This window comes from Balaenoptera borealis (assembly GCF_965194805.1).
Source record: "Balaenoptera borealis genome assembly, chromosome: 19".
Lineage (NCBI taxonomy): Eukaryota > Metazoa > Chordata > Mammalia > Artiodactyla > Balaenopteridae > Balaenoptera > Balaenoptera borealis.
This window is the reverse complement of record NC_138878.1, coordinates 4,852,129-4,865,765: the sequence shown is the minus strand read 5'-3', so window position 1 is coordinate 4,865,765 and position 13,637 is coordinate 4,852,129. Positions and strand designations below refer to the sequence as shown.

General features: G+C 48.1%; 1 protein-coding gene across 6 annotated transcripts in view; it reads right to left on the bottom strand.

Moving 5' to 3' along the window:
• MBTPS1 (membrane bound transcription factor peptidase, site 1) overlaps positions 1-13,637 on the bottom strand; it is a 50,084-nt gene that overhangs the window by 9,766 nt on the left and 26,681 nt on the right. For all 6 annotated transcript variants that reach the window (XM_082366860.1, XM_082366861.1, XM_082366859.1 and 3 more), the window contains 8 exons: positions 12,939-13,100; positions 8,806-8,950; positions 4,644-4,832; positions 4,039-4,211; positions 3,436-3,551; positions 2,803-2,959; positions 1,943-2,067; positions 1,164-1,241 (listed from right to left, as the gene is read on the bottom strand). In XM_082366860.1, the coding sequence (XP_082222986.1) occupies positions 1,164-1,241; positions 1,943-2,067; positions 2,803-2,959; positions 3,436-3,551; positions 4,039-4,211; positions 4,644-4,832; positions 8,806-8,950; positions 12,939-13,100 (1,145 nt within the window). The remainder of the gene's footprint in view (positions 1-1,163; positions 1,242-1,942; positions 2,068-2,802; positions 2,960-3,435; positions 3,552-4,038; positions 4,212-4,643; positions 4,833-8,805; positions 8,951-12,938; positions 13,101-13,637) is intronic.

Sequence of the window (13,637 nt, the reverse complement as noted above, 5' to 3'; positions counted from 1 at the left end):
CACAGAACTACTTACTGACTGACTCTGCCCTGACTGGAAGGAAAGAGCCCCTTCCAGGCAACACAGAAGTAAATTCTACCTTGCAGACACAAACCGATGAGTGAGAAATCCTGACTTCTTGTCATTTTCAACTAGGGAAACTGTCCCCAACCTCCAATTACAGAAAATGACAAACTTCACAAGGAAGGGGGCCTTCCATTCTGAAATAGCAAATATCAACTTGCACGAGGAAATGGATCCAGCCTGAATGTTTCCGTGAGCCCATCACATTGGTCATGGAATACTCTCTCACAGCCTCGTACAGGTGAGAGGGACACATGGTGCGGAACCCTGGCTCTGGAGGGCGGGGCTGGGGGAAGAGCACCCTGGGCAGGACAGGGGCGGCGGCCGCCTTCGGGAAGGGCAGAGGCAGCCCGGGGCACCCCGCTCCTCCCGCACCCCGGTTTCCTCAGCGCACTCAGCAGTTGTCACAGGTACTGATGCCAGGGGACGTGGCATCGTTTGCCTTCCTAGGTGATGGCTGTCTGTAGTAAAAAGGCAAAACTGAAAGTAAAGACCTTTCTTCCCTTCTAATTCTTCAGGGAATTTTAGGAGATGACTGTAATATTCTTTATGTTTACACAGTTAAGAAGTTCAAAGCACAGTCAACATTTTTCTAAAATTTTAGTAATCTGGCAATCACAGAGCAGAACAATTCATACATAGTAACAAAAATTTCAAGCAACTTTGAAGATAGTCTTAAAAAAAAACCCTACAAATATTCAAAAGCCCCTCTTCTCCTGTAGGAAAGTCAACTTATTTTGCAGTGGTCACTACACACACATTCCAATCAGTAGCAAGAGACTGTCTTATCTTTCTGTGTATCCCCCAGAACATATTACACAAGACGTCTCACCTGAAGTGCCATACACATACTGCAAAGAATTTTTTAAAAATCCGAACTGCTAATGGGTACGGGGTTTCTTTTCTGGTGATGAAAGTGTTCTGGAATTAGATGGTGGTGATGACTGCACAACTTGTGAAAACAGTAAAAATCACTGACCTGCACACTTTAAAAGGGTGAATGTTATGGTAGGTGAATTATACATGTAATAAAACTGTGATTAAAAAATTTGAAAGAAAGAAAAAGGGAACCCAGAAAGTATACGAACGGCATTCCTTACCTTGGTCCTTAAATGTCTGTGTTATCACTATGCCATCTTCTGGAAATTTAGCAATGCTGCACCCCGACGCGTAATACACTAGAAAACAGTTGTTCAAAGTTACAACCTAGAAACACTGAATGCTTTCATCAGCAGCTACTCACTTACCGCAGATGCAATCTGTAGACATCATGTATTTTCTAAAGCTGTTTCTAAGCTTAAGAGAGGAGCTGCTGTTACTGCCTGGTCGCACAAACTGCAGGGAATTACCTCAAAATTCAAGCTGAATTATTCTATTAATCTAAGGTTTCTGGGTAGATTTTAGGAATTGGAGCTGTCAGACTTGGGGACGACCTAAGTCAGGATAAGCAGAGTTAGCGACTATAACGTTCAAGACATTGTTTTAGAAACTAGCCACCAAAATGAAAGGGGGCAGGGGGACTTCTCAAATGAGAGATGCAATTATTTCATAAACAGAATTTATACATTATCAGGGGCCTGGGGGGTATGACCTATTTGGGAACATACAGGACACAAAGAACCTTATAGGTGGTACCAGAGTTAGGAATGCTCGCAGGAAGTATTTTCATTTTAAAAATCTGGACAAAAACCAGGGTTAACACCCAGTGTTACAGGTGTCCTTTGTGAAGACACTGAACAGTTCTCTCCACAGACCCTGCTTACTTAGGTGATATCACATCACTCTCTCTCTCTGAAACTTAGACTTCAAAGACGCACGGCTTCTGCTTGCCCATCTCTGGGAATGATGAGCCCTACTAAAAACAAACACAAAACCTTACTGTCATGGTTTGCCAAGGTAAAGTCCCCCTCGTACAGGCCATCGCTGAATCCCATGTTCCAGACCGAGAGCAGCTCATTCAGGGCTGGGATGTTGGCTCCTCCGGTGTCCGGCATCCACCACTGCCTGTGAAAGTGATAGGGACTTAGTGAAGGATTAAAGCGTCCCACAAACGCTTGATATTTTTGTCACAAAGCTGACTTCTCCCACCGGAGTCCAGTCCCTCCACACTAGGTTTCAGCCTAACTGCCTGGGCTTGACTCACGTTACAACGTAAACGCTCCTGCCGGTGTGCAGACTAAATCAGAGCTCAATTTATTTCATGAAACGCACCACATTTCACATAAACGCACTGCACAGAGAGCCTAGACCTTGAGAGGATCAGTAAAGGAAGAAAGAAGCTTATGAAGTTCAAGCCACAGACTCTAAAGAAAGAACATACATCATAAGGATGAGATACTCATAACACGCTGGGAATTCTTCATCGATAACCAATCTACTGGAAGGTTTCTTTAAAAATAACTGTTTTCTTGGTGCACTTAAATGTATACAGATTCGGTAAAGGAGAGGTGGGAGAGCGGAAAAGAACTTAACAGAAATTTAAAGCCAAAGTGTCTAAGATCAACAAGGACAAGGAACCCTTTCAGTCAGAACTTGGGTCAACGAGCAGTTTACTTCCTTCACAGGCAACTTTCAAGAACATGTCCGCCAATGCAGAGAGAGCTTGCCCTCACCAGGCGTCGGAACCGGATGGCCGAAAAGACCACCGACAGGCCAAACGATCACTTTACGTGTTTGCTGGGGGGAATTTAATTCCCAGAAAGTCAGATTTCTCATGCAAATAGCAATTCGTATCAGTACCTCGTGTTCTCGTCGTAAAACTTGACCTTCCTCATCACGGACGTGTTGTACCAGTCGCTGAAGACGATGAGCGAGAGGCCGCTGTCCACGTCCCTCCGGAGCTTGGCCGCCTCCTCGGGGAAGTACTCCTCCTCGCTATCCACCATGAGCAACGTTCCTGCGGGAGAGAGCGCCGGGGTGAGCACGGCCGCCGCCCCCACAGGACCGCGCCGCTTCAGGAGCACGGCGCTGCGCTGGCCTCGACAACTCCGGTGACCGGCTGCTCGTACTCTGGTCTGTGCCCTGCTCCGCTTTAGAAGGGGTGAAAGAGAAAGGATCAGGGACCAACAGCACGCGGACACCAGCCAGCTGCGGCCTGTTTCACGGGTGGTGCTCTGTGTGAAGGATATTCACTCACCCGAAGAGAAGCAAAATTCTGTGCTAGAGTTTCTTTTAATTAAAAAAAATAATATAACAGAAGTGTACAAATGTCCTTGTCCCCAGTGATTCTGAGAGCTTCTTATTTCAGCTGAACGTTAGGAACACGGGCCACTCTCTCTGGTCCTGGCTGCCACTGGCAGCGGGAGACCCTAACCTGCCTCCACCCTTCCCCAGCTGAGCGGGACCGCCGGGCCAGCACCTCGTGTCCCTCACCGTACTGATTAGCGTCAAAGCACGTGAAGGGGGAGCCGAGGACTTCGACGAAGTAGCCCATGCTTCTCAAGTGCTGGTACATGTCCCTGAAGTTGGTGTGGATGTGGTCGCCATTCCTGAAACACAGGAAGCCCGGTACTAAAACCAACAGTCCTTACTCGGAATAAAAGCCGCGTGGCCACAGGGCGCCTTTCTGAAGGAGCAGCTCCACCGCCCACAGAGGCCTGGGAGCCAGTCCACTGGCACGAAAGTCAGCCTTTCAGACCAGCTCTCTCCGGGCTGCATATAAAGTGGGTGATAACAGGAAATGACCTGCGCGGCACACGCACGAAGGAGATAAGATGACGAGAAGGGGTGGCCAAAGAAGTGTTTCGTAAAGGGCACTGAAGCATCACTCTAGCGGTGGCACGGGCGTAAAAGGCCAGCAACCACCTGCACTGGACAAGTTCAGCCTGGCGACGCAGACATGCTGGGAGTGAACCAGGGTGGTCACACACGGGTGACCGCACATCACTGCCACTGATCACCTGTCCTCCTGTCCCAGCCCCGCTGAGGAAGGACAGGGGCAGCGGCGGGGCCGGGCCGGGCCTGGCGGCCACTTACCAGTCCAAAGGGTCGTTCTTCATCCTCAGGTTGTCCCTGGGGAAGTAGCCGGGCGGGTAGCGCAGGTTGTGGTACTGGTCCCAGAGAACCCTCTTGCTTCGAGGAGGAGCAGGGATTATCTTCACCTTAATTGGGAGCTTCACCGTTGAAGTCTGTTCTGCACCACTGTTTGACTGAAAAAAATAAAAGGAATTTGAAACGTCCCTTTGGCTCAGAAGAAACCTTCAGGTTTTCAGGTTGGAAACCTCACTTCTATTTATCAATTTAACCCAAACAGAACCCAAGAATTTCTCACAACGACGGTAGGAGAGGACATTCGTGTATCATAATTAATTCCATTCCAATTCTTCTTTTAAGGGTTTCAGAATTCAAATTTAAGGCACCTGGTTCCTAAAAACAACTCGACCGCATAGCATTAGCCCTACTTTTTACAATCACCTGAAGCCTGAAGTTTGGCACAGAACAGCCCGCCCACGCCCCGTTCACCAAGCGGGCTGTGACCCCACTGCTCGCCGGGCCGGGACCCCCATGGATGGCGCCTCACACCCCAGCGCCCGGCGCTCAGCCCGCCTCCCCTTCCCCACGAGCCCCCCGCGTGCACGTACGTCCACCTCTGCCGGGGAAGCCACGGTGACCGTGACGTGCCCCTGCGCGATGCCTTCCCAGGAGGCGGCCTGCTTGGTGACGGAGATGGAAATGGCCAGGTAGCCCGACCAAGGCCACAGCACTGAGGAGTAAGAGAAAGCCACCTCGATGCTGTCTCCGTTCTGCGGTAAGTAGGGCTGCCACTCGGGCTGTGGGAGGAAAGAGGCAGAGGCTCGGGTGAGAAGCTCCGTCCCGGTCACCCCCCGCTCAGCCGGCACCAAGCAGCCCGTGCCCAAGGCCGCCGTGCAGCGCCAGGCCGTCACCCACCGGAGGAGCCTGGGGACACGGCCGCTGACCAACTCCACCTTTAAAGACAAGCTTCCCGCAAGCTTACAAGGAGGCGGGGGGTGCGGACACACACGGTTTGACGGAGAGCTTGTATCTGCAGAGAACTTACAGAAGAGAATAGTCCCAGGTTTGGGGTTAGATCTCAACTGGCTGTACGCTTCACGAATCACGTGACTTGAAAGGAATAACATAATAAAAGGACATGGCTGCACGCTGTCAGCAGTCAGGGTCTGGGCCAGCGACTGGGCTGGCGGAGTGCGCGCAGCGCCCAGGGGACGCGCCAGCCGAGAAGGGGACCGCCCGCCCGCCCGCCGCTCAGGCTTGAGGGAAGGCGAAAGGGAAGCACGAGATGGGAGACGTACATCAGCTCTCACAACGAACCAACGGTTCAAGCTAACCTAAACCACTCACTTCCCTCGCAAGCCAGAGCGCGACATCCTCCCCGCAAGTGAGTCAGCACGTTAAAGAGAACTGTGAGAAAGAAGGAGAATATTCGTAGGGCACAGCATCGCGAACAATGAGGAAGGACCGGGATTTTTAAGAAGTGCTTTTCAGACCACTGGTTAACAACAGAGCAGAAAATTAACTTTTATCCGTCGCTTGTAACACATATCAAGCTAACTCAACACAGATGAAAACATTAAAATTTAACAAGCATAAGAGGAAAGTGAGTAGAAAATAAAATTGAGATTTTTCTTATATTTCTGGAGGGATAAGCTTCTAATTTTTGAAACAGAAGAACTCACAAAAGATGAAAATTCAACTACATGAAAAAGTGAAACTTTTATAGAACCACGCCCCGACCGCCCAAGTTTTTAAACCACCTCTAATATTAAAGAGACAAGAAAACAATAATCTGGGCAATCTTTTTGCATGACACACAACGGTGGCTAATCTCTCTATGAGATGAAGATCTTGTTCAGATTGATAGGGACAACCTAAATTCTAGTGAAAAATGGGCCAAGGAAATGAAACACGAATTCACACAAGAGGAAATACAATCAGTAAACAAACATGCAGATACGTACCTTACAAATCATTAAACAAGGTACCGACTACCCCCTGTAGACTTAAAGTTAAAAGATGAACCACGGAGAAACAAACCAAATGTCCACCGACTGACAAAGCAGGGTCTATCCATACAATGAACCACTATTCAGCCATGAAAAGGAGTGAAGCCCTATACACACTGCAATGCAAATGAGCCTCTTTAAAGATACTACGCTCAGTGAAAGAGGCCAGTCACAAAGCCCACATAACATACCACTCCATTTATAGGAAATGTCCAGAAAAGGTAACTCCATGGAGACAGAAGGGGATTAGGAAATGCCAGGGCCTGGGGGAAGGGGAATGGGAAGTGTTAACAGGGGTTTCTCCTTCAAGTGATGAAAATGTTCTGGAATTATCCAGTATGATGGTTGCATCACTACTTGTGAATATACTAATAACCACTGAGCTGCACAATTTAAAAGGGTGCATTTTATGGCATGTGAATTTTATCTCAATATTTTAAAACCTCATGCAACTGGGAAAAAAAGGACATACCACCAGAGCAGAGACACTACCCCTCTGTACACCATCAGCGGCAGTCTGAGCTGATGCACCTCTTTTGAAAAGAATCTGGTATTACGTACCAAGAGCCATTAATAATGTTCATGCCCTCTCACTTGGGATTCTAATACAGGGAGTTTATGTTAAGAAAATAATTCAGTCTACAAACAATAAATGCTGCAGAGGGTGTGGAGAAAAGGGAACCCTCTTGCACTGTTGGTGGGAATGTAAATTGATACAGCCACTATGGAGAACAGTATGGAGGTTCCTTAAAAAACTAAAAATAGAACTACCATACGACCCAGCAATCCCACTACTGGGCATATACCCTGAGAAAACCATAATTCAAAAAGAGTTATGGGCTTCCCTGGTGGCGCAGTGGTTGAGAATCTGCCTGCCAATGCAGGGGACACGGGTTCGAGCCCTGGTCTGGGAGGATCCCACATGCCGCGGAGCAACTAGGCCCGTGAGCCACAACTACTGAGCCTGCGCATCTGGAGCCTGTGCTCTGCAACGAGAGGCCATGACAGTGAGAGGCCCGCGCACCGCGATGAAGAGTGGCCCCCGCTCGCCGCAAGTAGGGACAGCCCTCGCACAGAAACAAAGACCCAACACAGCCATAAATAAATAAATAAATAGATAGATAGATAGATAGATAGTCATGTACCACAGTGTTCATTGCAGTTCTATTGACAACAGCCAGGACATGGAAGCAACCTAAGTGTCCATCGACAGATGAATGGATAAAGATGTGGCACGTATATACAATGGAATATTACTCAGCCATAAAAAAAAAACGAAATTGAGTTATTTGTAGTGAGGTGGATGGACCCAGAGTCTGTCATACAGAGTGAAGTAAGTCAGAAAGGGAAAAACAAATACCATATGCTAACACATATATATGGAATCTAAAAAAAAAAAAAGAAAAAAATGGTCATGAAGAACCTAGGGGCAAGACGGGAATAAAGACGCAGACCTACTAGAGAATGGACTTGAGGATATGGGGAGGGGGAAGGGTAAGCTGGGACAAAGTGAGAGAGTGGCATGGACATATAAACACTACCAAATGTAAAATAGATAGCTAATGGGAAGCAGCCGCATAGCACAGGGAGATCAGCTCGGTGCTTTGTGACCACCTAGAGGGGTGGGATAGGGAGGGAGGGAGGGAGACGCAAGAGGGAAGAGATATGGGGATATATGTATATGTATAACTGATTCACTTTGTTATAAAGCTGAAACTAACACACCATTGTAAAGCAATTATACTCCAATAAAGATGTTAAAAAAAAAAAAAAGAAAATAATTCAGAACAAAAGAAAACCATATATACAAAGATATTCAGTGAGATGTTTACAGTTGAAAACCACCTAACTGTTCAAGCAAGAAGAAATAGTAAGCACGTTACGATTCAACAATTCTACATAGTATTAAGCAACCATTAGAAAGAACATCGGTGCTTATATATAGTAACATTTAAAAATGTTTATAACGTGAGAACTGAAAAAAAAAAAAAAGACTAACTTTGTCTACCACACAAAGATAACTAAAAATATCTATTTCAGATAAGGGCTGGAAAAGATTCTTTTTTTTTTTTTTTTTCTTCAGGCAACTGATTTTATTAATCTCACAAAATCATAAGAAATGTACTTTCTGTGATAGCTTCATGAAAAGTGAAATCCTGCAATCAAGAAACAGATGAAATGAGGGACTCGGAAATGAAAAAGCAAGGATGAATACAGTAAGTGTTGGTGGGCACTGAATCAATTTAAATACACCTATTTAAACAACTACAGTAATTTGTTAGAAAATATGATTTGAACTTTTTTTTCAAATAGTGGCTCTATTAGTGTGCGGGGCTGAAGTGGTTTTTCTGTTCTTTTTCCCGATCCTTTATTTTTGTGACAATCTTTATATAGTAAGTGTAAAACAAATTATAAACACAAAATTCAAATAAAGACCATGCCTTCTAAACATGAAGGCCCGTGTGTCCTCATTAAACAATAAAATAATTATAAGTGAGCCTTTAATTATAGGCAGGAAACTGTAAAAATGAAGACTCAAATGCAATTAGCTGATTCAGGAGTCAAACTCAAGATGCCAAAGTAAAAGAGTAGCAAACTGGCCTCATTACTATATCCCTGACATACATAAAGCACTCAGGGGAGAACAAACCACTACTTCCAATCCCCCGGCACCCGGACAGGAGGAGGACCTGTCCCTTTTAACTGCAGGAGTAAATCTGGGCCACGTCTAAGTTGGCCGCTGGCTGGAGGGCAGTCTCACCTTGTCTACGATTCTTCCTGTGACACCCATGCCGTTGAGGATGGTGACGTTGACGATCGTCGGCATCCCTCCGTAGTAGATGGGCTGGGAGCAGTAGGGCCACATGTAGGGACACTCGGTCAGATCGATGTAGCTGGGGCTCAAACTGAAACAAAAAATCCAGTGTTACAGTAGACGGCGTTGGAAAGCATCAATGGGGCGGGCCTGAGCCTCGGGAGGGCCTGCCTCCAGGGCTGCCCTCGGCTGAGGTCCGGGAACTTGGCTTCAGAACACGCCCCGTGCTGGGGAGGCCTCCTGGCCAACCTGCCTCGCCGGCAGCACGGCGGGATGCGTGGGCATCACCCTTCCCCTCTGCGAGCCCGGAATCTGGTGGCTGCGGCTGGCGGAGAACGAGTATGTGACCAGCCCCAGAGCAGACCTGGGACTCAGTCTCAAGGCACTGGGGCAAAGATGGACTTTTAAATAACTGGAGCGGGGACGAATGGGTGGCCATTCGGCAAAAGATAAAATTAAGATCCCCACCTCAGACCATACACAAGAATAAACTCCAAATGGATCGGATACTCTCAAGTAAATAAAAGAAAGCCAACAAGCATTAGAAGAAAACATGGGCGAGTCCGTCCTTAACCTCAGTGCAGGGAAAGGCTTACCGTGCCTCAAAATCCAGGGGCAACAGCAACGACAGACCAACAAATATGGTTGTTAAAAAAGAAAAAAACCACATGGCCAAAAACACTTTCACAAAGTCAAAAGGCAACCAACAAACTGGGAGAAATACTTGTAATAAAGGGTTACTCACCCTAACATAAGAACACGTAAAAACCGAGGGACAAAAACCCCAGAAAAGAAAAATGGGTGAAAGAAATGAACAAACACTTCACCAGAAAGATATAAAAACAGCTCTTAACTCTAGACAAAGTGTTCAAACTCACTCATAACCTGAGAAAGGCAAATTAGAACAACTCTGAGATAGCACTTCTCACGTGTCAGATTGGCAGAAGGTAGAGCGTGGCCGGACACCGCGGGTGAGGCTCTGGGCAGACAGGCAAGCTCCCACGGCACAGCCCTTCTGGAGGGGAAGGGAGAGACCTGGCAGAGTGCCCTCTGTTCTCAGCTTGGACCCAGCAACCCCACTTCCAGGAATTTTCCCTGGAGACACACTTCCAACAAAACTAAAATGCACAGGCACAAGCAGCTTAAAATTACAAAATACTGGAAACGGTTTCAATGCCCATATGTAGATATAGATATGTGCTTGAATAAACAAAGGTATCTACACTATGGAGCTGTAAAAAAAAACGGAGGAGAAAGATGTCTGTGAACCGACACAAAGTGACTTCCAGGATACTGTTAAGTGAAAAAAGGACAAGAGAATACTTATAGTAATGCTGTCCTTCACGTAAGAAAGGGGATATCAGATGGTAGGTATGTATCTGCTCGTGTGTGAAAAAAGAAATGCAAGGATAAAGCAAAAACTAATGGCGTCGTTACCTATGGGGGTGGAGGGAAGGGCAGGGGGAGCGGCGCAGAAGGGCTGAGGGGAGCAACACGTGGCCAGGTGCGCTCTGCGTGCAGCTCCAACCTTAGAGCCACAACCCGATACGTAACTAGTTGAAATCAACCAGGATGTGGGGAGAATCCGAAAAGAAACAGAAATGCTAACAAATGAACTCAACTGCATTGAAAATAAATGGCAAAACCAGACTGAAAGGGATGTAGTGGGGAGGAAGATATTAACCTAAATCACTCTGGCAAACAGGAGACTACATGCTATAAAGCTAAAGATAAAAAGAACTACACACGAACACAATCCTCTAGTTAGTCTATCTCTTCTCAGCACGGGACGAGCTAGCAGTTCTAAAACTTGTCCACAAGTGTGTACTAGGACTGAGCAGATAAACATCGTGGCGAGTGAGAGCCAGGCTTCTGGCTGCTGGAGAAGGATAAACAGCAAGAAGGAAGACTCAAGATGAGGGCCGTGATGTCAGGTGGGATCAGGAGACAGATGACTGCACGGACAGACACAGAAACAGGTACAGGTGTGTGTGTGTACAGACACTCGCCAGCTCTGTCTGCTGAAAGGGCCTAGAAACCACTATGAGCACAGCTGCCAAGAGCACACCTGGTGCCCAGGTGTCCGCTTCTAAACCCACTCTCCAATTAAAGGACCAGGGCTGCTCGGGCAAAGAACTGATACCGACACTGGGCACGGAAATGCTGCCAAAAAGTGAGGAAGTGCCCCCCAACTGATGGAGACATGCTGAAAAGACACAGGAGCCAACCAGCGGGAGCCCTAGAGAGACAAACCTGGGACAACATGAGCAATAAAGTAAACAACAACACCAATGGATTATAACCCACAGAGTAAAATAGGTACCTATGTGTCCACGCCGATATAACTGAATAAATAAGAAAGGAGGACAGCTCTTCCTTACAGCAGAATTTCATTCAATAAATGCAGAAGGGAATGAGAGAAACAGAAAGTCACCATGGGACAATCTCTACAGTAAGAACTGTTACAGGGAGGAACCATCAGAGGACGCTAAACTTAGCGATGGAAAGTATGTTAAGAAACAAGATCATCTGTTTGTTTTTTTTTTAATTTTTATTGGAGCATAGCTGCTTTACAATGTTGTGTTGGTTTCTACTGCACAGCAAAGTGAATCAGCTATACGTATACATACATCCCCCCTTTTCTGGACTTCCTTCCCATTTAGGTCACCACAGAGCACTGGGTAGAGTTCCCTGTGCTATAAGAAACAAGACCATCTTCAAGGGCGTCCCCACAAGACACTTCGCAGTCACAACGGGACAGTCACTGCAGTGGACGTCTGGCCGAGCCACCCCGGCACCAGACCTCCTGCTGTGGAGCCCAGCTGACGGGCAGCGGCGGGCCCTCCACGACATCTGTGCCAAGGACTGAGCGCAGAGGGCACCAGGGCAGGCCCCGCCCTGGGGGGCACAGGTGCCTCTAACAGGCGATTGTGGCTCAGGGAACCTCCGTGATGGGGAAAGGTTTCAGACCTGCGCTGGGTGTGAGGGTCCTCCTCCCACTCCTCCCTCCTCGCCCCCTTCATCCTTCATAGGCCCCCTCCCCCAGGAGGTCTCTTGGCCGTCTAAGTCCACGTTGGCATCTGCTTCCTGGAGGGTCCAGCCTGACACATCACCTAAACTTCATGATGCAGGGTGAGCACCACCCAGGATAAAAGGAAGGACACTGAGCCAACTGTCCCAACTGGAGGAGACCAAGGACACGCGCCGACTGAATGCAACGCGGATGCTGGCCTGTATCCTGGACCAGGCCAAGGACAGGGGTGGGAAAAATCGGGGTGGGGAAAATCTGGGTGAAATCCAAATACAGTCTGCAGGTTAGTAGATGGTAACGTATCAGTGCCAACTTCCAGGCTCTGAGGCTTCTACTATGGTTATGTAAGTTGCTAACATCAGGGAAAGCTAGTGAAGGGTTTGTGAGTCCTCATGCACCAATTTTTAAAACTTTGTTGTAAATCTAAAATCATTTCAAAATAAAAAGTGAAAAAGAATTCTTGCCAAAAATACAGAACCTCACTAATCACGAGAAAGCATCAGAGGACTCAGAGTCATGAATGACAAGACAGATGAACTGTCAGGGGTCCGGGGAGACCAGGGAGACATGGCAACTGCACGCAACGTGGGGCCTGGACCCTGGACCAAAGAACACGACGGGAGCCGGCCACTGCGCATCTGTCTGCAGACTAACCCCAGCACAGCATCAGGGTGCACCTGTTAGCTCTAGCAGAGGAATCACGGACTACCGAGGTGCTGGCCTGAGGGGGAAGCCGAGGAAAGGGTATGTGAGAATGTCCATACCATTTTTGCAGATTTCTGTAAACCTAAGATTATTTCAAAGGAAAGTTTTACAAAGAAAAAGAAATAGGAAATCACTACCTTAGACCCCTGACGTTACAAACAGCAGAACATGAGGAAGTGGGGAGCAATCCTGTCGGCAGCGCCCCAGAAGCAGCACTGCAGAGCTCTCCCTGAGGCCCCCGAGCATTGTGTGATGGGGGCTGGTTCCATCTGGAGGCTAATACTCTGTGCCGAGGAGCCCGGTGCAGAGAAGAAAGGCCTGTTCAAGAGGAAAGCACACCGACCTGGCCTGTGGCTTGTAGCTGCTGAGGACCTGGTAGGCTCTGAGGAGGTCCAGCTTGCCGTGGCCTTGTTCAAACATATTCACGCCGGGCAGCCTCCGGGCTGCTGCAATCAGGGCCTGCTTCATGCTGGCCGGATTCACCAGCTCCCGTCTCTGGACTGTGCTGGGGGAAAATAACATATTTGCTCATTTTCTCTCAGCAACAGAATGAAAACCAGACTATCCCTACCCTGTACGTGCGCAGTCATGTGACCTCCCATCTTGATCTGTATCTAACAGGAGCTTCTTCGGTAAAACTCGTGCAAGATGCGAACGAACGTGCTCGTTTCTGCACCTGCCTAGGGACTGACCACTCATCAGCCTTGCGCGTGGCTTGTGAGAACATGGACTCTTGGGCTAGCGCCCGTTTTTACTAAATCGATCAGGAAAACACATCTTCCCACTAACTTAACAGTCGACCTCAGAGGTTGCAGGAGACAAGAACAGCTAGGAGTTACAGGCTCCGGACACGTGGACGCAGCCCGGCCGGGAGAAGGGAAGGATGGAGGTGGGTCCTGCGGGGACTCGATGCAGCGTGGCCAAGAGGCCCGGCCTCGGAGTGAGGCCCGCTGCGTCCACGTGCTTGTTTTGTTTGGAGGCCCGTGTGTGACGCGTCACCCTGGTGGGTCAGGCCTGGTAGAGGGTTCATCATCGGAACGCA